Here is a 26,330-nt window from a genome sequence, read left to right as displayed (position 1 = left end):
GTTCCTAAGAAAGGTGAGGAACCAGCCCAGAACTACACGGAGGAGCTGCTCAATGACCTGAAGAGAGCTGGCATCACTGTTTCCAAGGTTACTGTGGGTAATACACTAAGATCTCATAGTTTAAAGTCATGACAAAGAAGGTTCCCCTGCTTAAATCAGCACACATCCAGGCCCGTCTTAAGTTCAGCCATGACCATTTAGATGATCCAGAGGAGTCATGGGAGAAAGTTCTGTGGTCAGATGATACCAAAATAGAACGTCTTGGTCTTAATTTCACTCGCCGTGTTTGGAGGACAAAGAATGATGAGTACCATCCCAAAAACACCATCACTACTGTGAATCATGGGGGTGGAAGCATCAAGCTGGAGTGTTATTCTGCACAGGTGACTGGATGACTGCACTCTATTAAGGAGAGGATGACCAGGGCCATGTATTGTGAGATTTTGGGGAACAACCTCCTTCACTCAGTTAGAGCATTGAAGATGGGTCGTGGCTGGGTTTTTCAACATGACAGTGACCCCAAGCACACAGCCAGGATAACCAAGGAGTGGCTCCGTAAGAATCATATCAAGGTTCTGGAGTGGCCTAGCCAGTCTCCAGACCTAAACCCTATAGAAAATATTTGGAGGGAACTCAAACTCCGTAGAGACAGCTCAGGAACCTGGCTGATCTGGAGAAGATCTGTGTGGAGGAATGGGCCAAAATCCCTGCTGCAGTGTGTGCAAACCTGATGAAAAACTACACAAAACCCATGACCTATGTAATTGCAAACAAAGGCTAATGTAACAAATATTGATTGATTTTCACAGTTGTTCAAATACTTATTTGCAGCAGTAACACACAAATAAATTATTCAAAAATCACACATTGTGATTTCTGGATTTTTTTTTCTTACACAGTGATATGAGAGAGAGAGAGAGAGAGAGAGAGTGTGTGTGTGTGTGTGTGTGTGTGTGTGTGTGTGTGTGTGTGTGTGTTAGCGTACGGATGCAGCCTTCACGTATCAAACTGCTCAGTCTCATTCAAATCATCACAGTCACAAGCAGCGGCGGTGTCGGTGCTCGCCGCTCCGGCCGCACCACGGATCTTAACCCGCGGTAGGACCGTACGTGTGGAGCTGGGCTGCGCTTTGAGCCGCTACCCCAAACATTTCTTTTGGTCGCTCTTCAACGGTTTTGGACGGTGGTGAGAACCGGGGCGCCGGTGTCCGGTGTCCTGCGCCATGGCTCTCGTAACGCTGCAGCGGTCTCCCACTCCCAGCGCGGCGTCGACTGCCAGCACCACCACCACCACCGCGGGGGAGGTGAGGGCGAGGACCGGGGAGGGATTTAATGGGAGGCGAATTTAAGGAGACCCCGGGGATGAGTGGGAGGGTGTAGGCCCAGCTAGCAGCACTGGTGCCTCACACACCGGTTTGTTTTAGTGACTGCACCGGGTGAGCCCCGTCGGTCTCTGGTACCGGTAGTCTCGCTATAAGAGGTCCAACCCAGAGAGACCAGCGAGTTAACCGTCAGGTTTTAACTAGATAATGCATGATTTTAGACACGGTCAAACGCTTGGTAGTATGTCAAAAGTAGCGTAATATCTGCAGCTAGCTGAAACATTAATGCATGTCCTTATGGAGCGACATCCTGGGCGGCTGTAGTGGAGTTAAAGTGTTCACAGTGGTTAGACTGAGATTTCTAGATAAAACTGAGTTACAGATTGATTATTGTTATTACTCTGTTAGTAAAGTTATGGTGGTTTTTGCTTTTAGCACAGCTAGTTGCAGAAGTGTCCTGCTAACCTAAACCCGGTCTCCATCAGTGGTGTGAACATGGACGAGAATACTTCATGTTATTTATTTGAAGGACGTGAAGACTTTCAACAGACGTGTAAACACTTGGAGGAACCGCAGGTGTGAGGTGCAGCTGGTGTGATGGTGTTGAGGGGAGTGGGTTTAGTCCAGATGAGCTCCAGGATGTGTGAGCTGCTCATGTTAAAGTACATTAGATCCATCATTAAACTGGGTGCAATGCCAAATGAAAACTGGTTAGCAAAAGGTATAAAACCCGAGGGGTGTGTGGGGTTTGTTTACATGGGTCTTGTTCTTGAATTGCAAGATGTGTGTTCAGCGTGGTTTACACCGTGTTATTTATAGTCGGGACATGTTGAAAAGGGAGTTGTCAAAACAGAAACAGAGGCAGGCAGATTGTGGTGATGTGGTTTTATTCTCAACACAGAAAATAAACCTGCAACACACACACACACACCTGTCATTTGTCTGTATAATGAGCCTTTAACTTTGTATACACACACCAGGCATTTGCCTGCATAATGAACCATCAGTTGTTGTTTTATTTATTTATTGGGGGGGGCACAAAAAAAAACATACACTAAACCTGTCCGACACCAGCGACTGTCCCCGAGGTTCCCTGTGTGGTTGGAAACAGCCTGGCTGTGAGTGTGTCGGCCGTGTGTCCTCGCCAGCACCGTCAGCCTCTGGCTCCAACCCCTGCAGCGCCGGGCGTCCATTTTGCAGTAATTAAAGCTCAGTCATCACGCTGTGCTGCTGCTGGGACTGTGGGCGATACAAGCACTCCGGTTACCTCTGTGAAGTACCACCCAACCTCATTACAGCAGTTATGGAGAAGCATCTCCACTGTGCCTGTAGTGTGCTGTGTTTCTTAAAATCAGTTTTTTTCCCCAACCGGTTTTCTCATATAAAGTAATTTTTCAAACGGGCTAAAAGATACAAGAAACAAATCAATAAAACTCCCTTAGTTAACGCTGACCTCACGGTATGCCTTGTGAGATACTTTGCTGTATACTATGACTTTCACCAGTAGAGGGCGCCAGCGTCATAACGTTTTGTGCAAGCCCCATCGTAAACAAAGTGGATGAGGTCTGATGGGCACAATTCTATTACATCAACCCCTGCAATACAGCACTTGAGCATCTCACAGATGGTGGTTGTCCATTATTATGCCACATATTAATTTTATAAACACATCAAACTTGTATGCTACACAAACAGGCCATTGTAAGATAAAAGGAGGAAATCGTTTAGTAAAGTAACCATAGTGTGTAACAAGTGGTTAGCACTGGGTTTGAAATAGGTATCTTTGATAATGATTGTAAGGGAGGGTACTGTGAGGTCCTTTGGGACTAACCATTAGACCTGGTAATGGAAAATGTGTTTGTGCTTATTGGAAGGTTCCATTGCTGTCCTAATGACATCACTGTTTGTAAAGTACCTTGAAGGCCACAGTACCTCTCTCCCTGTGAGCTGTTAGATAGTAGTGGGGGTGTATTTCCCCCATATTGTGTGAAATGGACTGTCCCAGTGGGTGGGGCTCTTCCATCGTCTTGTGACTGTACACACACACATACACACACACACACACTGACACACCACTTAGAATTCAGTGCACAGTCTCTGTAGCAGAGTAACACACAGCTGCAATGATGTCATCTTTTCACATGAGGACAGATGGATAGGGACAGGAGAGAGGACATTACTAGAGGGACAGATGGATAGGGACATGAGAGAGGACATTACTAGAGGGACAGATGGATAGAGACAGGAGAGAGGACATTACTAGAGGGACAGATGGATAGAGACAGGAGAGAGGACATTACTGGGGGACAGATGGATAGAGACAGGAGAGAGGACATTACTAGAGGGACAGATGGATAGAGACAGGAGAGAGGACATTACTAGAGGGACAGATGGATAGAGACAGGAGAGAGGACATTACTAGAGGGACAGATGGATAGGGAGGGACATGAGAGAGGACATTACTAGAGGGACAGATGTATAGGGACATGAGAGAGGACATTACTAGAGGGACAGATGGATAGGGACATGAGAGAGGACATTACTAGAGGGACAGATGGATAGACAGGAGAGAGGACATTACTGGAGGGACAGATGGATAGACAGGAGAGAGGACATTACTAGAGGGACAAATGGATAGTGACAGGAGAGAGGACATTACTAGAGGGACAGATGGATAGGGACATGAGAGAGGACATTACTGGAGGGACATATGGATAGGGACAGGAGAGAGGACATTACTGGAGGGATAGATGGATAGGGACAGGATAGAGGACATTACTAGAGGGACAGATGGGGCATGACCACAGCTGATGAAAAGGGAGAACAATAGAGAGGGCATGACCAGATGTGAATGTGAGACAGTGAACGTGGGCCAGACGTCAACAAGACACAGTGCACATGGCCCCGATGTAAATGTGACACAGTGCACGTGGCCCCGATGTAAATGTGACACATTGCACGTGGGCCTGACGTTAACGTGACACAGTGGACGTGGGCCTGACGTTAACGTGAAACAATGGGCATGGGCAATTGTTACCTCGAAACAATGGACGTGGACAAGACGTAAACATGAGACAGCAGACATTATCGTGTGCCAGATGTGAGCGTGAGACAGCGTGGTGGTGAGGAGGTGTGGACACTGGCTGTGGTAGTGAGGAGGGTTGGACACTGGCTGTGGTGTGAAGAGGCGTGGACACTGGCTGTGGTGTGAGGAGGCGTGGACACTGTGGCTATGGTGTGAGGAGGGTTGGACACTGGCTGTGGTGTGAAGAGGCGTGGACACTGGCTGTGGTGTGAGGAGGGTTGGACACTGGCTGTGGTGGTGAGGAGGCGTGGACACTGGCTGTGGTGGTGAGGAGGCGTGGGCACTGTGGCTGTGGTGGTGAGGAGGTGTGGACACTGGCTGTGGTGGTGAGGAGGTGTGGACACTGGCTGTGGTGGTGAGGAGGCGTGGACCCTGTGGCTGTGGTGTGAGGAGGCGTGGATACTGTGGCTGTGGTGTGAGGAGGCGTGGACATTATGGCTGTGGTGGTGAGGAGGCGTGGACACTGTAGCTGTGGTGTGAGGAGGTGTGGACACTGGCTGTGGTGTGAAGAGGCGTGGACACTGGCTGTGGTTTGAGGAGGCATGGACACTGTGGCTATGGTGGTGAGGAGGTGTGGACACTGGCTGTGGTGTGAGGAGGCGTGGACACTGGCTGTGGTGGTGAGGGGGTGTGGACACTAGCTGTGGTGGTGAGGAGGCGTGGACACTGGCTGTGGTGGTGAGGAGGCGTGGACATTGTGGCTGTGGTGGTAAGGAGGCGTGGACACTGTAGCTGTGGTGTGAGGAGGTGTGGACACTGGCTGTGGTGTGAGGAGGCGTGGACACTGGCTGTGGTGTGAGGAGGCGTGGACACTGTGGCTATGGTGTGAGGAGGTGTGGACACTGGCTGTGGTGTGAGGAGGTGTGGACACTGGCTGTGGTGGTGAGGAGGCGTGGACACTGTGGCTGTGGTGTGAGGAGGCGTGGACACTGTGGCTGTGGTGTGAGGAGGCGTGGACACTGTGGCTATGGTGTGAGGAGGCGTGGACCCTGTGGCTGTGGTGTGAGGAGGTGTGGACACTGGCTGTGGTGTGAGGAGGCGTGGACACTGTGGCTGTGGTTGTGAGGAGGCGTGGACACTGTGGCTGTGGTGTGAGGAGGCGTGGACCCTGTGACTGTGGTGTGAGGAGGTGTGGACACTGTGGCTGTGGTGTGAGGAGGCGTGGACCCTGTCGCTGTGGTGTGAGGAGGTGTGGACACTGTGGCTGTGGTGTGAGGAGGTGTGGACACTGTGGCTGTGGTGTGAGGAGGCGTGGACCCTGTGGCTGTGGTGTGAGGAGGCGTGGACACTGTGAAGTGGTGGTGAGGAGGTGTGGACACTGTGGCTATGGTGTGAGGAGGTGTGGACACTGTGGCTATGGTGTGAGGAGGCGTGGACCCTGTGGCTGTGGTGTGAGGAGGCGTGGACACTGTGAAGTGGTGGTGAGGAGGTGTGGACACTGTGGCTATGGTGTGAGGAGGTGTGGACACTGTGGCTATGGTGTGAGGAGGCGTGGACCCTGTGGCTGTGGTGGTGAGGAGGTGTGGACACTGACTGTGGTGTGAGGAGGCGTGAAGACTGTGGCTGTGGTGTGAGGAGGTGTGAAGACTGTGGCTGTGGTGTGAGGAGGTGTGAAGACTGTGGGTGTGGTGTGAGGAGGCGTGGATACTGTGGCTGTGGTGTGAGGAGGCGTGGACCCTGTGGCTGTGGTGGTGAGGAGGCGTGGACCCTGTGGCTGTGATGTGAGGAGGCGTGGACCCTGTGGCTGTGGTGTGAGGAGGCGTGAAGACTGTGGGTGTGGTGTGAGGAGGCGTGGATACTGTGGGTGTGGTGTGAGGAGGCGTGAAGACTGTGGCTGTGGTGTGAGGAGGCGTGAAGACTGGCTGTGGTGTGAGGAGTCGTGGACCCTGTGGTGTGAGGAGACGTGGACGCTGTGGCCGTGGTGTGAGGAGGCATGGACCCTGTGGCTGTGGTGTGAGGAGGCGTGGACACTGGCTGTGGTGTGAGGAGGCGTGGACCCTGTGGCTGTGGTGTGAGGAGGTGTGGACCCTGTGGCTGTGGTGGTGAGGAGGCGTGGACCCTGTGGCTGTGGTGTGAGGAGGCGTGGACACTGTGACTGTGGTGTGACGAGGCGTGAAGACTGTGGCTATGGTGTGAGGAGGTGTGGACACTGTGGCTGTGGTGATGAGGAGGCGTGAAGACTGTGGGTGTGGTGTGAGGAGGTGTGGACACTGGCTGTGGTGTGAGGTAGCGTGGACACTGTGGCTGTGGTGTGAGGAGGCGTGGACACTGTGGATGTAGTGGTGAGGAGGCGTGGACACTGTGGCTGTGGTGTGTCTATGTTTAGATGCTGTCACTCACCACGAGACCCCGCCCACTCACCACAAGGCCTTGCCCCCTGATATGTGTTTCCACCAGGGCTCCCTTATATCCCAGTTACTATAATTATCATTTTATTGCTAATTTTTGTAATTATATAATATAAAAAATGTTTGAATGTGAACCCTTGATGGGACATGCATTCCAACAATTTTTAGTATAATGATTTATGTTTGTTGGGTCATTAGATTCCTGTGATTGATGGGAAGTCCATCATGAGTAAACTGTATGTGTCCGGTCAGGTGTGGCACCACACACAGTAAAACCAGTAGGCTGAGTCTTACCTGCCAGTCAGTTCCACAGCCTTAGGACCGGTGGTCTCTTCATCCATTTAACATCGATTACTTCTATGGATCTGAGTAAAGTGATGTTTGTCATGCAATTTTTGTCAAACACCTCTGATAATATAAATAATATTTATAACAGTAAACATGTTTATTGATCGGTAACTTGTTGACAACTTTAAACTATCAGGTTTCTTCCCCACACCACCATGAATTTAAAGGCACGTAAACGGAATTCCTGTGCATAGAGGGCTGTGGAACGCTGCATTGTGGGATAGCGTCTCCCCAGGGGCCAGTTTTGCTTTAAGCCACGTCTCCTTCCTTCAGGTGTGGGACGCTTCTGCCCCGGCGTCTCACCTGCCCCTCTATTGTTCCGTGCTGCAGGCAGAAACTTAATCATTCCCATCCTGCTCCTCCGTGCACAAAGTGGAGCTATTTTTAAAGCTGTTATTGTGGCGATGAAACCTCATTTGTGTGGCGAGGACCGTGTTCTTTGTGCTCCACGGTAATCTCAGTCCTCAGAAAGGTGGGTGAGCTGCCAACCTTTATGCAGTGTGCATTTGTGCTGTTCCAGAGGCTTTTGCTGCTGTGATGAATTTTACCAGATGCAGATATGTAGGGACCACGGCCACAGAGCGGGACTGTGCTGTAGCAGCTGAGAGAATGATCAAAACACAGTTAGGCTACACACTGGGGATTTTTTTCTTGTATTAACACTCCTCTTAAATTGTAAATTCCTGAGGTAAATTCTTTTGTCCAGTTTTAGGCTTAAACTGGGTCGGGGAAACTGGCCCTTGCAAATTAAAGAACAGTAAGATATCTGAATAGACTGTGTTGTTTAGTATGTTTCAGTCCGTTTGAGTAAAATTTAAAGGTGTCTTGTCAGGTTGTTTATAGGGACATGTCTGTGTTTTATAGACTAATGTTTGACCTGGTAAACCTTGAATATATCTCTCTCTCTTTCTGATCCTTTTTAGGACTTTGGAAGTGATGATGAAAGAAGATTAAATCAGAGGTAAGAAATCTGCTGTGTGTGTGTGTGTGTGTGTGTGTGTGTGTGTGTGTGTGTGTGTGTGTGTGTGTGTGTGTGTGTGTGTGTGAACCTGTGCCTACATGCATGCATGCGTGTGTGTGTGTGTGTGTGTGTGTGTGTGTGTGTGTGTGTGTGTGTGAACCTGTGCCTGCATGCATGCGTGTGTGTGTGTGTGTGTCTGTGTGTGTGTGTGTGAGACAGAGAGAGGGAGAGATGTACCCTTTTCCTTCACTTGTATGCACAAATTGTGAATAACAGAATCTTAAGAAATCCTTCGGTATGGCTTGAGGTGTATCCTCTGTCCCAACCTGCATTTAAAAGTCTGCTGGCTGCATCACTGCTGTATTGTAAGGGATAATCAGCTCTGTGAAGGGACACGTGGGTTTAGGCCTGAGCTCGTGTGGGTTTAGGCCTGAACTCTCTGTCATTTATATAGCTGCCTCTGCTACTGCTGCCATTGCTGTTTTGTGTGTCTTATAAGATTGGAAGATAAACTGATAGATAAATGAGAATGATGACGCATGTTTCAGAGGAGAGCATGTCACTAAACGTGTTTCAAACTAGGCTTTGTGTGTAGCATTGATGTCTACTCACTATTTGTTTCATTAAAGAAGTGATGGATGTCACACTACATTATCACTGCATAGTCGCCTAACAGCGATCTGATTGCATGTTAACTGGTTATTGTATGGTCATTTCTGTACCGTTATTTCTTTGTTACCGTGTGTTGTAATTTTGACTCAAATTCTTTGTTAAATAGTCTATTTCTTAATAGTCTGTCTGAATAACAAGAACAGCAAAAAGGCATTAAAACGTGACACAACTATTGTGATGTGAACTGCACTAGTTTCAGATTGCTATAGTGTATATATATAGTTTTGGTTATATCAGGGCTTGGTTTGGTGGAATGACTGCTGTTTTGGTCAGAGTGAGTAACACCATGTGCTGATGGGTTTACGCGGTACTGCGCTGTGGGTGGGAGGAAGCAGACGTGTGTAGCGGATGCTAAAGGGGGTGGGCCACTGCAGCGGTGGGGGTGACAGGGCAGGGGAAGTGGCCACGGCTTCTCCTGTGTCTCTGGAAGAACCTGGACCACTAAAAACACCACCAACCCTCTTCATCAGCTGAACGTCGGTAGTGGGTCACAGACTAATGCCAGACTGAAATGGTATAAAGCCAAAGTCCAGGATGCAGAAAATGTGTGAATTTTGTTTATCACAGATTGGTTTGTAATTAAAAGGCTGATTATGTCAGGTTTGTTCTCCATACTTAGCCGCCCGGTTTTCAAAGCAGCTTTTCAGAAGTGTTGGTGGGTCAGACCTGTTCAAAACTCACTCTGTCACACGTTTTCTTTTATTGGGCAGATTAATGGTGACCAGGTGAGCAGATTCGATCCTGAGTGATCAGGGCCTCTGAAAACAAGAAGGGTTTATTTCTTTTACTTCATGTTGTTTTGCAACAAGGTTGTCTCGAAAGCAAAGAAGCAGTTATTCTCTCAAAACACTACACACACACTCTTTCTTTTCTTTTCACTTTTTCCTTTCATTCTTCCTTCCACATTTTCCCTTCCTCCCCACCGTCATAACTGGTTCGGAAATCAGCACATTTTCTGATTTCTTCAAAAACAGGATGCAGGAAAAGAGGTCAAAGACTCTTGGGTTGCAGAATCTTGGCAGAAGCCCAGCACTACCTGCTCTTTAAATGCATCACAGCACCCCGTAGAGCAGCTTGGCCCCGTCTATCTGAACATTGAGGTACATTATCACAGCACCCCGTAGAGCAGCTTGGCCCCCTCTATCTGAACATTGAGGTACATTTTGACTCCTTATTTTGGGTGTCGGACATGGTAAGCCAGAGTCTTTGAGCACTGGCCAGGCTGTCGTTAGCTTGCAAATGTTTTTGAATATCAAAAGCAAAAATAAGTATCGTGTGAAAGCCATTGTTTCACCAGAACATCCATGTCCATGTGTATGGGCTAAAATCGGACAGAGTGGTTACGGCACACATTACAACATGTGATTGGCTAGAGGGTCCATGTGCTTCTGCGGTCAATCTTGCAGAAAGGCCGATACTGTGACAATGATTTAAAAATTAAATATTGCACTGCCCCAGGAAAGTGAGCGAAGGACTATAACCGAGACCAGGGGCAATCTGCAGCACTGTCAACATGGCACCTTAGGTCTGCAGCTTCTTTTCTGTGCTCTCTACCACTAGTGCAGTGTGCTGTTGAACTGGTGTTCCAGCTGCCCCAGTGTGGTGTACCATTGAACTGGTGTTCCAGCTGCCCCAGTGTGGTGTACCGTTGAACTGGTGTTCCAGCTGCCCCAGTGCGGTGTGTCGTTGAACTGGTGTTCCAGCTGCTCCAGTGTGGTGTGTCGTTGAACTGGTGTTCCAGCTGCTCCAGTGCGGTGTGTTGTTGAACTGGTGTTCCAGCTGCCCCAGTGCGGTGTGTCGTTGAACTGGTGTTCCAGCTGCCCCAGTGTGGTGTGTCGTTGAACTGGTGTTCCAGCTGCCCCAGTGCGGTGTGTCGTTGAACTGGTGTTCCAGCTGCCCCAGTGTGGTGTACCGTTGAACTGGTGTTCCAGCTGCCCCAGTGCGGTGTGTCGTTGAACTGGTGTTCCAGCTGCCCCAGTGTGGTGTACCGTTGAACTGGTGTTCCAGCTGCCCCAGTGTGGTGTACCGTTGAACTGGTGTTCCAGCTGCCCCAGTGCGGTGTGTCGTTGAACTGGTGTTCCAGCTGCCCCAGTGCGGTGTGTCGTTGAACTGGTGTTCCAGCTGCCCCAGTGCGGTGTGTCGTTGAACTGGTGTTCCAGCTGCCCCAGTGCGGTGTGTCGTTGAACTGGTGTTCCAGCTGCCTCAGTGCGGTGTGTTGTTGAACTGGTGTTCCAGCTGCCCCAGTGCGGTGTGTTGTTGAACTGGTGTTCCAGCTGCTCCAGTGCGGTGTGTCGTTGAACTGGTGTTCCAGCTGCCCCAGTGCTAAGTGTCTGGCTGATTTTCATCATAATTATGGTGAGCGGCGGTGAGTTAGCAAGCCCTTGTGATTGATGGGATAAAGCTGTGATTAGACTGCTTTATGCAAATATGCAGAACCCTTAAAGATCATATCTTCTCTGGATCTGCAACACCACTGCTCCATTTTGCCCCTGTATAACCGTGACGGGACTTGTCATGTTACTAAACGTTGTTTGACGGCTGATTCTCCTTGTTTGAGGTTTGCTAGCGGGTATGTTCTGGAGATCATCACGACTGGCTTGGGCCTGCCTCATTGTTGATCTCATTGGTCCCCTAAGGAAAAACTCAAAGTTATGCAAGCGGGAGCAGGAAGAACACTGCGAAGAAACTGTTTGAAGTTCCTCAGAAATTCCATCATGCTTGTATAACTCTGACCTGCTCGATAGCGTCCTGAAATGACACGCGGAACCATGAGAGATTACTGCACCAGATAGTGCGGGCTGTTCCAGGGTTTCTTCTGGGATGTGAGAACACCGCTTTCCCTCTGAGGCCTGGTTGTGATAAAACAACGCAGTGTACATACTGTGACCCAGATCGCAACTCGCAGTCAAACAGTCTGATCCTGGATCAGGTCTCTTGACATACACCATGTCCAAAACAAGTGTAATCTGTAAAATCACTTCATTACCTCCCGAAGAGCTGAAATGAATAGTGGTTTGTTTTACAAATGCGCACTGTTTCTGACCACAGCTTCTCTGGAACGCCCTCCTGATCATCTCCGAATTGTCCAAATTCTCCTCGTACAGTGCAGCTTGTCTCTCCGAACGGAGCAGTGACCACTGAGCATTGCTTCATGAGGATACTAGCACCCCCCTCGCTTGTGTTGGGGGGGATCGTGATGTGCAAGGATCTGCTCCACCTCCCCCAAATTCCCCAAGCCATACCCAGATCATGATGGAAACTGATCTCAGATCAGTATTACAAAGAGACGTTCTGCAGGCTGCCTCCAGCAGCTGCTCTCTCCCACCCTCTGGGCATTCCAGCATTGGAAGAGTTATCAGACGCTCAAGGCGATGCTTGACGAGTATGGGGGGGGGCACACAGTGTGGGCCCGGGGCAGCCAAGATAAACACCAATATATGGGAGGAGACCAACCGTTATTACATAAACATCTGTACTGCTGATAATGTTTCTCTCAAAACATTAATGCCAGTATGGAAGTGCAGCAGCTAGTTATGTCTGTTTATGTGTGATATCACGGCATTGGGCATGCACTAAGAATCTGAGTGTTGCTTCCTTAGGCGATGAAGCTTAAACGTGGTTAAGTGAGTTTGTAGTATAGCCAATATATTTGAAAAACTACCAGAAATAAAGAATTGGTGCTCACGTTTATTTGTATACAATATCAAACTGGAAGGTTCTAAGTTCCTTTTCATCGTTGACTACAAAATAAATAAACGATATGGCCAAAGATTTGTGGGGTGGATTTCGTTCACGTGTTTGAGCCCCATCCATTGCCAGCAGCTGTGTAACATCAAGCACTTAACCATGGGTTCAAGCGTTCTGTAGTCAGCCGCTGGACTGAGGTGTACTGGAGCCCTCCGTCATATGGCGCCACCTCTGCCACCAGTCGGTCTGTGCTGTTTTGAAATGGATGTTTCCAGGACGGCTAAGCCATGCTGCGCGCTAACCCTCCACCTGCTAGGGGCTCCGGCGTGTCGCGCGGCCTGCGCTGCTTCGCTAGTCGCTCTCTCTGCAACTGCCTATGCAGAAACGGGTTTCCATGGCCGAATGAAATCACCGCACACGGTGCCAGGCGTTGGGCGGAGTGGCGTGAAGTATGTTGCCGCTGGACACTGGAAAAGTGGAAACGTGATGAGTCATGCGTCACTATCTGGCAACCCGATGGACAAATCTGGGTTTGGATGAGGGCAGGGGAACAATACCAGCCAGAACATAGTGTGAACAGTAAAGTTTAATGGAGGAGGGATAATGGGCTGGGGGCTGTTTGTCAGGGTTTGGGATGGACCACTCGGTTCCAATGAACAGCTGTGTTAATGCTACAGCATATGAAGGCATTTGAAAGGAGTTTTGTAGCATCGGTTTGGAGAAGGCCCTTTCTCCTGCCAGCATGACTGTGGCCCTGTGCACAGCGTGAGGTCAGTAAAGACATGGTTTCATGAGCCTGACATTGAGCTCGAGTGGTCCCGAACACTGAAGATGTTTGGGGTCAATCGGAATGTTAGTCATGAGCTGAGACCTCATCGTCTTCATCTTCTAAACTACATAATCCGGCACATGTTCACACGGGTCTGGAACAGAACGCCGGGCCATCGCTGCACACACACACACCCCAGACCAATTTAGAGACACCACCTAACACACATGCCTCTGGAATGTGGGAGGAAACGAGAACACCCAGAAGAAACCCACACAGGCAGAAGCTCCACTGTCCCACCAGACCCACTCCACCTGTGTCGGCTGTGAGCGCTAGCCATTGTGTCGCCCTTGAACTAGACCTCTCCACTGAACCAGACCTTCTCCACTGAACCATACCTTCTCCTCTGAACCAGACCTCTCCACTGAACCAGACCTTCTCTGCCAAAATCAGCGTCTGGCGTCACCAATGAACTTTTGAGTGATCAGCCAAACGAGGCCATTTAATGGGCTTACTCTCTTTTGACTAGTCCACGCAACTGTGGACATCATATATTTTAAGCATGGATCTTTATGGTCCTTCTGTTTTAAAACACATTCTAATGCATCTGCACTCCTAGTCTTTGGAGCAGTCATGGTGGTGACCGGAGGGTCGTGGGTTCAATTCCCAGACCTGAGGCCATGACTGAGGTGCCCTTGAGCAAGGCACCTAACCCCTACTGCTCCCTGGGCGCCTGGCTAGGGCCCACCGCTCTGGGCATGTGTGATCCACAGCCCCCTAGTAATCACTAGTGTGTGTGTGTGTGTGTGTGTGTGTGTGTGTGTGTGTTCTGACTGCACAGATGGGTTAAAAGCGGAGGACAAATTTCGATTGGGGTGTAAAAATCACAATTGACAAAATATGGTACATTTACATTTATTTTGCTGCATGACATCTGTAATATCAGAACATCTGTCACTAGGCTTGTGAAACCCCCCCACCTCCCAGCTCTAATGTTAACGGGGTATTTGCCCTGAAGTGCCAGGTCCATAGCCATAGAAGCTGTTTTTGGCGTACAAACATCAGACGTTCACGATCACTACAGCTTTGACTCAGCCAAGGATTTCACTACCGCAGGGGCGGCCAAGTCTAGCTACCTGTGTTTGGGTGCACCCTCATTTTGGAGTGTGTGTGTGTGTCAGGCATGAAAATCTGTCACCTTTCGGCGAAATTCGCCGTTTTAAAGTGACCTACGCGAATCGTGTAGATACGAGGAGTTTCTTATTTTGGGGGGGGTTCGGGAGATATATATATATATATATATATATATATATATATATATATATATATATGGTCATTCATGTTATTCATTTATTGCTAAGCGGTATGAGAAGCAGGATCTAGTGCTATCTACGCCGGGGACAAGGCAGAAGAGCGTACATTTACTACTACATTTACCAGATCGTACATTTACCAGATTGTACATTTACCACTACATTTACCACTATGTTTACCAGAACGTACATTTACCACTACATTTACCAGATCTTACATTTACCACTACATTTACCAGATAGTACATTTACCACTACATTTACCAGATCGTACATTTACCACTACATTTACCAGATCGTACATTTACCACTACATTTACCACTACATTTACCATATCGTACATTTACCACTACATTTACCACTACATTTACCAGATCGTACATTTACCACTACATTTACCACTACATTTACCAGATCGTACATTTATCACTACATTTACCAGATCGTACATTTACCACTACATTTACCAGATAGTACATTTACCACTACATTTACCAGATCGTACATTTACCACTACATTTACCAGATCGTACATTTACCAGATCGTACATTTATCACTACATTTACCAGATCGTACATTTACCACTACATTTACCACTACATTTACCAGATCGTACATTTACCAGATCGTACATTTATCACTACATTTACCAGATTGTACATTTACCACTACATTTACCAGATCATACATTTACCAGATCGTACATTTATCACTACATTTACCAGATTGTACATTTACCACTTGTTACGGTGATGGCTCCGGTCCCTTCCCTGTGGGCGTGCCGCTACGTTGTCTGCGTGTTGTTATGTCCATGTATGTACTTCCGTGGGTGTGGGTTGTTTGTGAGCGTGTTCGTAGTCTCACCTGTGCCTTGTCTCGAGATCACGCGGGTCTGTGTTGATCACCTATTTAATGTGCGTTCGTTCAGTGCCTTGTGCTCGTCTTTGTCTAAAGTTCGTGCTTGAGTGAGCTACATGTGTTCGTGTGCTTGCGCTTTTGTGCTGGACTTCACACTGTCATCACTGAATAAATCACCGTGTCAGCACTAAAGCCGTCGTCGTGCCTGTCTCCATCTATCATCACACCACTACATTTACCAGATTGTATATTTACCAGGTCGTACATTTACCAGATCGTACATTTACCACTACATTTACCAGATCGTACATTTACCACTACATTTACCAGGTCGTACATTTACCACTACATTTACCAGATCGTACATTTACCACTACATTTACCAGATCGTATATTTACCACTACATCTACCAGAGCGTACATTTATCACTTCATTTACCAGATCGTACATTTACCACTACATTTACCAGGTCGTACGTTTACCACTACATTTACCAGAGCACCAGGTCGTACATTTACCACTACATTTACCAGGTCGTACATTTACCAGAGTGTACATTTACCACTACATTTACCAGATCGTACATTTCCCAGTGGATTTAATTGGGTGATTAATGGTTTCAATCATTTTCACATTTTGCCGTAAAACAAAGTTACTGCCGTTCTCTACAGTGTTGAACACTGTCAGAGCTAGCCACAAGCTCTTGTGATAAATAGGTAGATAGATAGGCCTATTAAGTTCGCGTCAACCCCGTGTAGTTAACGGTGACATAAAATAAGAAACAAGATTTTTTTCTAGTCTCTGTAGTTGTAACTGGTGAATCCAGGGACGTGTGAGGACATTCGCGCCAGGGCCGAAATGTTGAAGATGAAGTTGTAAACTCTTGTCGTTTGATAGCCTACCCTGTTTCGCCGCTGATGTATTTATTGGTTCATTAGGACGTAATGGTTTTGACTGAGCCATCTGGAATGGCGAAAGCGGCTTCTCGCGTTTACGGATCTGGCTCCATTCATTGACAAGACAAGTCAAAATTGTTCAGCGAGACATTATCGTGAGAGAAGACGACAGGGAAGAGCGTGTCACGAAAGGCTTGCCGTGTGAAAGCTACTAAGCTGTTGCTGTTATGTTGCTATTATTTTTAGTCGCTGTTGTAGCTTCTGTCATCGTTTTGCTACATTCACAAACATAGTAGCCCACTAGTTACTCGCTCCTCCTGGATCGTTCGCTAGCGTCCCCGCAGGTCTAAAGTGAGAAGTAAACTAATCCGCACTCTGCATTCCAATGGCCACTTTCCAGTATTGTTTTAATTTAGGTATTCTTACTATTATGCCGTACTGTCGCCGTACCCCCGTGGCATCATCTGTTGACATACACTAGCGCGCGCACCCCCCCCCCTTCCCGTCACTTGTCACCGTATCAGCACCCCCACTACCCCACTACACCCCCCTTGACTCAGCTCCTCCAGTCTGTTAACTGGTTACGTCCTGTTTTGTATGTAATTAGTGGAGGTAGGCTAAGGCTATTTTCTGCTTCTTGGATATTTCTGCCTCAAGGTTCTGTAACAATAAAAGGCTAAAGTGTGACCTATGGACCAAGCCTTTTGGTCTATAGGTCAGACAAATATATGAAGAGGCTGTAGAGATAATTACAGTATTGAGATAAGAGACAAATGTGAGGGATCTGACCATGATTTGGTGAGCTCCTCCTCTAGACCAGAGGAACCACTAAACATGCCTCATGCCAAAACGTTTTTGGTCATCAGACCTATACAGAGCGAATCAGAATGCCTCACCTTGAGCATCAGACGGAACTGTGGGATTGGTGCTAGGCTGGTGGTACTGAGCCCTTTTACCAGTATGGAAAGGGAATTATGTAGAAGGAACTAGAGGGGTTAAGCTAGGACATCTGTGAGTGCTGATTGGTTGGTGTCACTTTAATCCAGTCTCAAAAGCCCTTGATTGGGTAGAGCTAGCACGTCTTCTGTCTTTCCTCCTTCCGTCTCCCCTTTAATGTGAGTCAGCGTCAGTGATCGACAGAGACTGTTGCGAGATGTCAGTACAGAGGACAGAAGAGGCCTTCTTTGTTGTTGCTGCATTCGAACCCTCTCCTCGGCCTCTGTGTGCTGTAGAGGGATAAAGGTCTCTGTGTTTTAGCGCTGCCTGTGTTGTGTGTGTCTGTACAAGCAACACATCTTTCTCAGACTCACCTGTGCACAGAGCTCAGTTCAGAACACCTGAGGGGCGGATCAGTCTGCCCCGAATGTTGCAACTGGATACAAGCACCGTCGCAGTGCTGAGTCACATGGCCGAAGCCAGAGGGCATTCTGGGTGTTCTATAAATAAGCATTTCAGAAAGAGGCTAATCTGGATATACAGCCATGTATATTTATACATGATTGAATGCGCACACACGTGCACACATGCACATACTTCTCTGAATTAACTTAATAACAAATTAACAAACAAAAGCTTTATTTAGTATCAGTCTTCTTAAATGAATTAAAAGTTTCATTCAGTTCAAACACATTCAACATGGTTCTTTCCCCACATTTTTGTCATATTTTGGAAGAGGGAATGTGCAAAACGACATAAAGGCGTCTTCTTGACTCCGCTCTGACCCCTAGGCCGACCAGACCAGCATTTGGAGACCTGTAAACAGACACAACCGATCTCAGCAGGCATTTCTGCCTCCATAACCAGGCGGACAGGCCGGTCCGATGCCGGCTCCAGCCGTCTGGCGGACCAGGTCTGGAGACGCTGTCGTGAGAATAAGCACTGACTGGGATTTTAGCATGAGGTTTGGTTTGGTCTCATGTTCCAGTGGATTGTGGGTAGGACGGCGCTCCCACTGGGATGTGTGGGTTTGTTATGATCTGGAGGGCCACCCCTCAAGTGGACATCCTGTGTGCTGGCAGCTCACTCGTCTGTAAACAGTGGAGGGCGGAATAAGAGTGGAGCCGCCCTGCTGCGCGTGAGATGAAGACGCTATGCGTGTGTGTCCGTCTGCGCCGTTAGCAACGCGACTCAGATCAGAGGGCTAGTTTTCTCTTTGGGTCCACATAAAAAGACAAAAAAGGTGCATGTTCCTGTTTCTCTGATGTTTACGTCTTTTGGGTATGATGAAGTTCACAGAGACGTTACGAGGGCCCCGCTGGGAGGGGCCGACCTGGATTAAGAGGAGTCTCAGTGACTCCGATCTGATCTCAGAACAGCTGAACTTGCCCTCGGCTGCAGTCTGTTTGCACAGTGTTATGGGCAGGTTCAGATCTCAGATCTCAGTGGTGGGAAGGAGTTGTTGTTGGGTTTGTTGCCGTTTTGATTATTATTTCTTTTCTTTCTTTCTACTCTTAAACAATTTTCCCCTTTGTTTCTGCTTTCCTTCAAAACAATCTTATCAGCTCTCAGATAGAGCCTCCTCCTTATCTACCCTCTTTAGTCTGTGTAGTGTGTGTGTGTGTGTGTGAGAGAGAGAGAGAGAGAGAGAGGGACATGCATTCTGTCCCGTCTCTCCGTCTGACGCCACATGCTGACAGGCAGATACTGTCCAATGTCAGTTTGCTGGACAGAGTGTCTCCCTGGACGCTTCTGTCTCACTGCAGCAGTCTGTGTAAAAGCAGGACAGCAGTTATCCTGCAGAGGAGGAGGAGCGAGAAGAATCCTCCCCTTCAAATCTGTAATGAGATGAACCAAATCCATGAGAGAGAGAGAGGGGCCGGCCCAAACCCGCTGTGGCCCGGCCAGCACAACGTCTCTCTCAGCAGCCACTCAGAGGATATGGTTCATCTTTTTCTGCATTTCTGTGCTTTCGTCACTAAAGGGAACGAGTTGCGTCAGAGAGCTGAGAGCAGAGAATAAGAGAACTCAGAGAACTCTCTCCCTCCTTCTCTCTCTCTCTCTCTCTCTCTCTCTCTCTCTCTCTCTCTCTAGCGTGTCTGTGGAAACAGTGTTACAGAATCTTTCAGAAAGAGACTTGGATTTGAAAACCTTGTTGGACTGAATTTAACATTTTTTTTTTGTCTCTGGTGTGGCAAAATCAGTGCCTGCTCTGTGATTGTGTGTGTGAGTGCCTTTGCAAGGACGAGAGAAGCAGCGTATGCTCGCACACACACACACACACACACACACACACACACACACACACACACACACACACACACACACACACACACACACACACACACACACACACACCCACACACACTGCCTCAGTCTCAGGGGCGGAGACTCCACAAGTTGGTTGGGCTGGTGGGAGGAGAGCTGCTCTGTCTTCCAGCTGCTGCACTCAGAGCAGCCCAGGCTGGCGTACGCGAGGGACGAGACGCAGTGTTCTGACCCAGCAGGCGCCCCCGGGACAGGGACGCTCAGCCCAGACCCAGCCACTTGTCCTCCGAGGCCCGTCCCCCCGTGCGGCTCCTCGTTCGGCGTGTGGGGCCGGTGGGCGGCGGCGGAGGCCCCTCGTGGCTTGGCAGGATGCACCTGCCGCTGGACCGCCGTCCGCACGTCCTGCTCACCATGCTGCCGTACTTCGTGGAGAACGGCGTGCTCACGCAGAGCGAAATCTACCGCATGTGAGTGTGACGGACGGGAGGGAGCAGAGCAGCGGTCTTCTGCTTTACTCCTGTCTACTCCTGTCTGCTTTACTCCTGTCTGCTGCTTTACTCCTGTCTGCTTTAGTCCTGTCTACTCCTGTCTGCTGCTTTACTCCTGTCTGCTTTACTCCTGTCTGCTGCTTTACTCCTGTCTGCTGCTTTACTCCTGTCTGCTTTACTCCTGTCTGCTGCTTTACTCCTGTCTGCTGCTTTACTCCTGTCTGCTGCTTTACTCCTGTCTGCTTTACTCCTGTCTGCTTTACTCCTGTCTACTCCTCTCTACTCCTGTCTGCTTTACTCCTGTCTACTCCTGTCTGCTTTACTCCTGTCTACTCCTGTCTGCTTTACTCCTGTCTGCTTTACTCCTGTCTACTCCTGTCTGCTTTACTCCTGTCTGCTTTACTCCTGTCTACTCCTGTCTGCTTTACTCCTGTCTGCTCCTGTCTGCTTTACTCCTGTCAACTCCTGTCTGCTTTACTCCTGTCTGCTTTACTCCTGTCTACTTTACTCCTGTCTGCTTTACTCCTGTCTACTCTTGTCTACTTTACTCCTGTCTGCTTTACTCCTGTCTACTCCTGTCTGTTTTACTCCTGTCTGCTTTACTCCTGTCTACTCCTGTCTGCTTTACTCCTGTCTACTCCTGTCTGCTTTACTCCTGTCTACTCCTGTCTGCTTTACTCCTGTCTGCTTTACTCCTGTCTACTCCTGTCTGCTTTACTCCTGTCTATTTTACTCCTGTCTGCTTTACTCTTGTCTACTCCTGTCTGCTTTACTCTTGTCTGCTTTACTCCTGTCTACTTTACTCCTGTCTGCTTTACTCCTGTCTGCTTTACTCTTGTCTACTCCTGTCTGCTTTACTCTTGTCTGCTTTACTCCTGTCTATTTTACTCCTGTCTGCTTTACTCTTGTCTGCTTTACTCCTGTCTACTTTACTCCTGTCTGCTTTACTCCTGTCTACTCCTGTCTGCTTTACTCTTGTCTGCTTTACTCTTGTCTGCTTTACTCCTGTCTGCTTTGCTCTTGTCTGCTTTACTCTTGTCTGCTTTACTCCTGTCTGCTGCTTTACTCCTGTCTACTCCTGTCTGCTTTACTCCTGTCTACTTTACTCCTGTCTGCTTTACTCCTGTCTACTTTACTCCTGTCTGCTTTACTCCTGTCTGCTTTACTCCTGTCTACTTTACTCCTGTCCTTGCCAAACTTTTATTCTGCAGCACAGCTTTTGAAATTATGCAATCACAGCATTCCAGCCAGTGAAGCTTTCTTGTATTGAATATAATTTGAAATGAAGTACGATTGAAGATGAAGTTTATTGTCGGTATCTGTTGTAGTGAGCTGATGTTGTGGTAGTAACTAATGTTACTGTACTTCAAAACATTGCAATATCTTACTTTTTCAACCATTCATCCATAAATTTAAATTTTTAATGATGGTCAGCTCTTACCTGTCATTAAGCATTAAGCAAGTTAATCTGGGTTATGGAAGTTTTAAATGTTAGCCTCTAGTAATATGAACTTGTCTGTCTTGCAAACTGATACATTGGTATGAAGTGTATTGTTATGGCTTATGAAAGGGGTTGGGTGATTATGAAGGTATGGTTCAGGAAGAAAGCTGCATGCCTGGAGTTCACTCAAAATGCATACTCAGAAACACCAGACAAACTTTAGAAATCTCTCACAGGCGAGCATTCCCCAAGGTCTGGCTTTGTGAGGAACCTGCATTGATCTCAGGGCCATTGTGAAGGAAGCCTGATCGTTGACCACATCAGAAGGTTTTCGTTGTTCGGCTGTAAGATTTCGTGTAAGATTTCGTGTAAAATTTTGTTTCTCTGAATGTGGCACAGCACTCATGTGGGGCTGGACCATGATGGACAGTGTCTCGGTGACTCTGGCTACAGAATGACTGGGTCATCAGGTAACACCAAAACAAACTGTTGACCAACCAGAAAGAATGATGAAAAATCTGAGCCAGTTAGGTTTCACACTGATGACATCTAATACTGGGGTTGTGATAAAAAGTTGAAAAAGGGTTTATGTGGAGCAAGACAAGAACCGTGTTCCTTGGGGTAAAAGGGGGTCAGAAATTGTAATCGTACCCACAGATATGTCTCTGTTATTTGTACTCCACAAACAAGGAAGTAGATGCAGGTTTGTGGGCCAGGTAACCATACTCGTATAGTAGCACTCGGTTAAAGCCCCGGGGTAAGGGCTGACGTGGGCGAAGGTTGTGAGCATTGCTCCAGCATTCTTTATGAATTTATAGCGTTAGATGTCGTCCGTCTTGACACATGGGGCTGACGGTGAGTCGCGTGTGTAATTAGCGCGTGAACCTGGCGCTGTTCCGTGGGGCCGTGCGTGTACCAGTAGTACACCAGCACCAGTAGGAGTGTGGCTACTTGTCTGATGGGGGACTGTGTTTTTAGTTGGCTGTAGTTTGCAAGGCGTGCGATTACAGGTTCCTAGAGGCTTGGGCGCATGTTCACCAAAGTTCCGCCGGTAAGCGTGATTTATACGGCACGTTACACTGGTGTCCTGAGAAAAGCTAATATAGCTGTTTCTGTTTTTGCATAAACAGAATGCGGCACGATTAGCTCTGAACTTAAACCACAGTCATAAATACATGAGGTGGTATATATTGAAAAATTGAGCAGTGGTTCTTTAGGAAGTTCCAAAAGGAGGCTTACTGAAAAATGAATGACACACAACACGCCCAGAGGCGAAATATCTATACGATATCTCACCGCACAGGTCAAACCAAGCACACAAAAGCCACAAAGTGCTGCTTCCTTCATATCACAGGCTTCACAACGCAGTCCAACACAGTTTAACGCAAAAAGTCTGTTTTTATTGGGTGCTGTGAGAATCGTGACCAAAGTGTGTGTGTGTGTGTGTTTGTATTTTCATGAATATGATCCATAAAATATGAATCATTTGCAATAAAACCATGTAACATTAAGGTTTCCCCCATGTGTCTTTCTGCAAGGTGTATCGTGATTGCATTATGTACAAATAAATGCAATGATATTTTAGAGCATATGCCGTCGTAATGTTGATCAGACAAAAATTTGCCCATAATGCCATTGTGTTTGCTCTGAGGAGACGGAGAGCATTAAAAAGTTCATTAAAAACAAATGTATCTGTAGTAGTACATGTTGTGTATCAGTAATAGAGAGGTCTATTGCCAAGAACATTACCATTAAAATGCACAGCATGAGGATTCACACTGCTCTTTGTTAGTAGACTCAGTTATTTCTCATGGCTAACTGCAGACAAAATACAGCGTGAAACATTGATGGTTTTGGCAGTCTTTCTGCAGAAGTGTTCACATAATTATACACCTCAGGATGAGTAGTCAGCTTATCAGTCTCTCTCCGTCTCCCTTTGTCTCTCTCTGTCTCTCTCCGTCTCCCTTTGTCTCTCTCTGTCTCTCTCTGTCTCTCTCTGTCTCCCTCTGTCTCTCTCTGTCTCCCTCTGTCTCTCTCTCTGTCTCCCTCTGTCTCTCTCTGTCTCTCTCTGTCTCCCTCTGTCTCCCTCTGTCTCCCTCTGTCTCTCTCTGTCTCTCTGTCTCTCTCTGTCTCCCTCTGTCTCCCTCTGTCTCTCTCTGTCTCTCTGTCTCTCTCTGTCTCTCTGTCTCTCTCTGTCTCGTTCTCTCCACCCCTCTATTGTGGTCTCTTGTCACATTCATCAGTCTTCTCTTTCTTCCCCTCAGATGGCCTGGAGTATATTGCTGGTAGGGTGGACGAAAAGATAGAGAGAGGAAGAGCGTGTGAGAGGGAAAGGAGGGATAGAAGAAAGAAAAGATGAGTGAAATGAGGGTTAGGAGAAACATTTTAAAGAAGAGATTAAAGTAAAGTCTTTGTAATGGGCAGACAGCCCCCACATCCCGCACAGAGCTCCAACTTTGTCTTTGGAACAAAAGAGAGAGGAGTAAGAGAAAGAGGGGGATGGAAGGAGGGATGGAGAGCGAAAATGGGGGCAAGAGTGAAATGGAGAGAGAGAGGGGGGGGAGGGAGGGATGGACAAAGGGACAGAGCAGGGAGGAAGAGTGACAATGGAGTAAGATACAGATGAAAAGAGAGGGAGTGAGGAGAGAGCGGAGTGAAGGAGAGAGGGAGGGAGGGAGGTCTGGGACAACAAAGCCACTTCTGTCGCTCCATGGCTCGCCGTTTGCTAGCCGCTGTGTCCAGCGTTCCTCAGGACGCAGGGACACAGGAAGTCCAGTCAGGGCGAGACAATGGTTTCAGAAGTGAGTGGGGTGGGCCAGCACGGGGTCGTGACCGCGGCCGGGTCAGGGAGAACAAAAATGCCACCCCAGAATATTTCAGCTCCCTGTCTGCCCTACCTCCCTCCCCGTTGCTATGGCATTCTCACAGACGTGGCATATTTTGTAATGGGGTCTGCTGCTGTTGTCCTGGTTTTTGTCCTGGTACGTGCTTTGGGACATTTAACTCTTTCCTCACAGGTTTCCCCAATATCCTTCTCATCCAAAGCCATAATGTGCAAAAGATCATTGAGAGACTCCAAGTGCATTTGGAGCCATAGAACAAACTGACCTCTGATCAGTACAGATGTAATATAGGCCTTGTAGACGTAGTTCTGTGCACAAAGAGGAGGGGAGTATACACTGTCATGTACTGCAGGCTACGTCCTTCACCTGTTCTCAGGTGTTGCCCCACCTGGTTTCAGGTTCAGGTTCTCTCTCTTCCAGGATGTTCTGCTGGTGCAGCCTGGTTATATACGGCACGGTGACTTTGAAGTCCTTCAGCCCTGGGGCAGCTCACCGGTGATGTTTTGTAGAGTGTCAAGTGTTGCCAGAGATTATGTGCCGTCCCAGCTGAAAGACCGAAGCCAGCAGAGCTGAGGCAGCACGCCGGGCCCGACCCGAGCTGCCTCCAGCACCGGGCCGCAGTGCTGCACATGACACCTGTCCCCCAAACCGCAGATGATCCAACCCGGGTCACAACCGTCGAGTCGCAGTGCTGGATGTTCTCGGGTTTGGATGAGTGGGCTGGTCCTTTTCGCGAGCTTTGTTAGGTGGCTGAGGGTTTGTCCTTGGTGTTGGCTTGCTGGGTATTTTTGTCTGTTCTGTTACTTGAAGTGGTCTGTTGCAAAGGCTTCTAGGATATTTTTGTCAGGTCTGTCTACAAAGAGGGTGGTGAGCTGATTTTGTCTTAACATCCCTACAGAATGGATCCAAAGCTTTGTGTTGTAGCACTGTAGTGAATTGCCTAAGTGTTTATCCTCATTTTAACTCCTGCACTCTGTCTTGCTCTCTTGTTGCAGCCTGAGTGAGAGTTTCTTCATGGTCAAAGGAGCAGCCTTATTCCTCCAGCAAGGTAGTAGTGCCCAGGGCCAGAAACCTCATACCCACCACAAAAACGCAGGTGAGACGAAGAACACACACACACACACACACACACACACACACACAGACACACACACACACACACACATATGTGTGAATGCGCAAACACATGCACACAAGAACACGTTAATGCCATTTTACACCTCTCTTTATGTCTGTCCCTTTTCCTTTCCTCCTCTAATCATTTTACCTTCTCACCCCCCTCTCTCTCCCTCTCCATTATCTTTTTTCCATGTTTTCTTTACACTTTCTCCTGCATCCCTCGTGTTTTGTGGCAGTGCTTCAAGCCCCAGATCTTCGGCCGGGTCGTTACTGCACACGTGCGTGTCCAGGGCGGTCCTGACGCCAGCTAGCGCAGCCCAGTGATGTGCCGTGTACTAACGTGTCCCCCACAGCTCATGTCATACAAAAACATGCGTGCGCGTGTCCTTTAGTGTGGATTAGCTGGATTTGCGGTTTAGCACAGGCGTGTTGGAGACGTGAGAACGGCACTGCTGTTTAATATGAGCGAGAGGCCCAAGGGGTTTTGTAGCTTACTCAAATTCAACATGGCACTTCTATTGACATCTTTAGCATGTTCACATCCTTTTGGAAACAGACGTTTTATTTGAAAGGATTCTGGACAACATGCTAGATCCATTGTAGACATGAGGTGTAATTTTCCTGTAATTCGTACTCTACTGGTCTTCCACGAACTCCAGAATCTCGGGGCGTATATGCAATCCCTCGCCACTCCAGCGCTGTGAAACGTTAAACAGGTGCAGGGATCCTGAGTAATGTTGTCGGCCCATAACGCACGTGGCCTGTGGGCTTCTGGGTAATTGGGATCCTCCCGTCCTCGCAGGACTCGTGCCGCACGTTGGCAGTTTCACTCCGATTTTCGTCGAGTATGTGTTTGCCCTTGTTAACCTCGTTTACCTCATCTGATGTCATGGCAGCGGTGCTGTTTCGGTTGCTATGGGTGATGCCGTTGTGCTGTATGGCTTGTTGCTGCAGGGCATTGCAGTTCCATTTTT

General features: G+C 48.2%; 1 protein-coding gene and 1 long non-coding RNA gene across 5 annotated transcripts in view; one reads left to right on the top strand and one right to left on the bottom strand.

Annotated features, from left to right (window-relative positions):
- The first annotated feature begins 1,027 nt into the window (after positions 1-1,027).
- The window catches only part of ssh1a (slingshot protein phosphatase 1a), a 38,460-nt gene continuing 13,157 nt past the window's right edge, over positions 1,028-26,330 (top strand). The window contains exons 1-3 of one of the 4 annotated variants that reach the window (XM_076987123.1): positions 1,028-1,303; positions 8,026-8,063; positions 25,233-25,333. In XM_076987123.1, the coding sequence (XP_076843238.1) occupies positions 1,223-1,303; positions 8,026-8,063; positions 25,233-25,333 (220 nt within the window). In that variant the 5' untranslated portion in view covers positions 1,028-1,222. Of the gene's footprint in view, positions 1,304-1,801; positions 1,898-7,440; positions 7,575-8,025; positions 8,064-19,508; positions 19,933-25,232; positions 25,334-26,330 lie in introns of those variants that run through there. The other 3 variants (XM_076987124.1, XM_076987127.1, XM_076987125.1) reach the window with 3 other exon arrangements.
- On the bottom strand, positions 9,932-11,852 carry LOC143487914 (uncharacterized). The gene is made up of 3 exons (XR_013124421.1): positions 11,722-11,852; positions 11,469-11,584; positions 9,932-11,366 (listed from the first exon to the last, which is right to left on the bottom strand). It is a non-coding gene; the product is annotated as an uncharacterized LOC143487914 (long non-coding RNA).

The sequence above is a fragment of the Brachyhypopomus gauderio genome, unplaced genomic scaffold (assembly GCF_052324685.1).
Source record: "Brachyhypopomus gauderio isolate BG-103 unplaced genomic scaffold, BGAUD_0.2 sc51, whole genome shotgun sequence".
NCBI lineage: Eukaryota > Metazoa > Chordata > Actinopteri > Gymnotiformes > Hypopomidae > Brachyhypopomus > Brachyhypopomus gauderio.
Note: the sequence above shows the minus strand (reverse complement) of the source record. Positions and strands in the feature narration are given on the sequence as shown.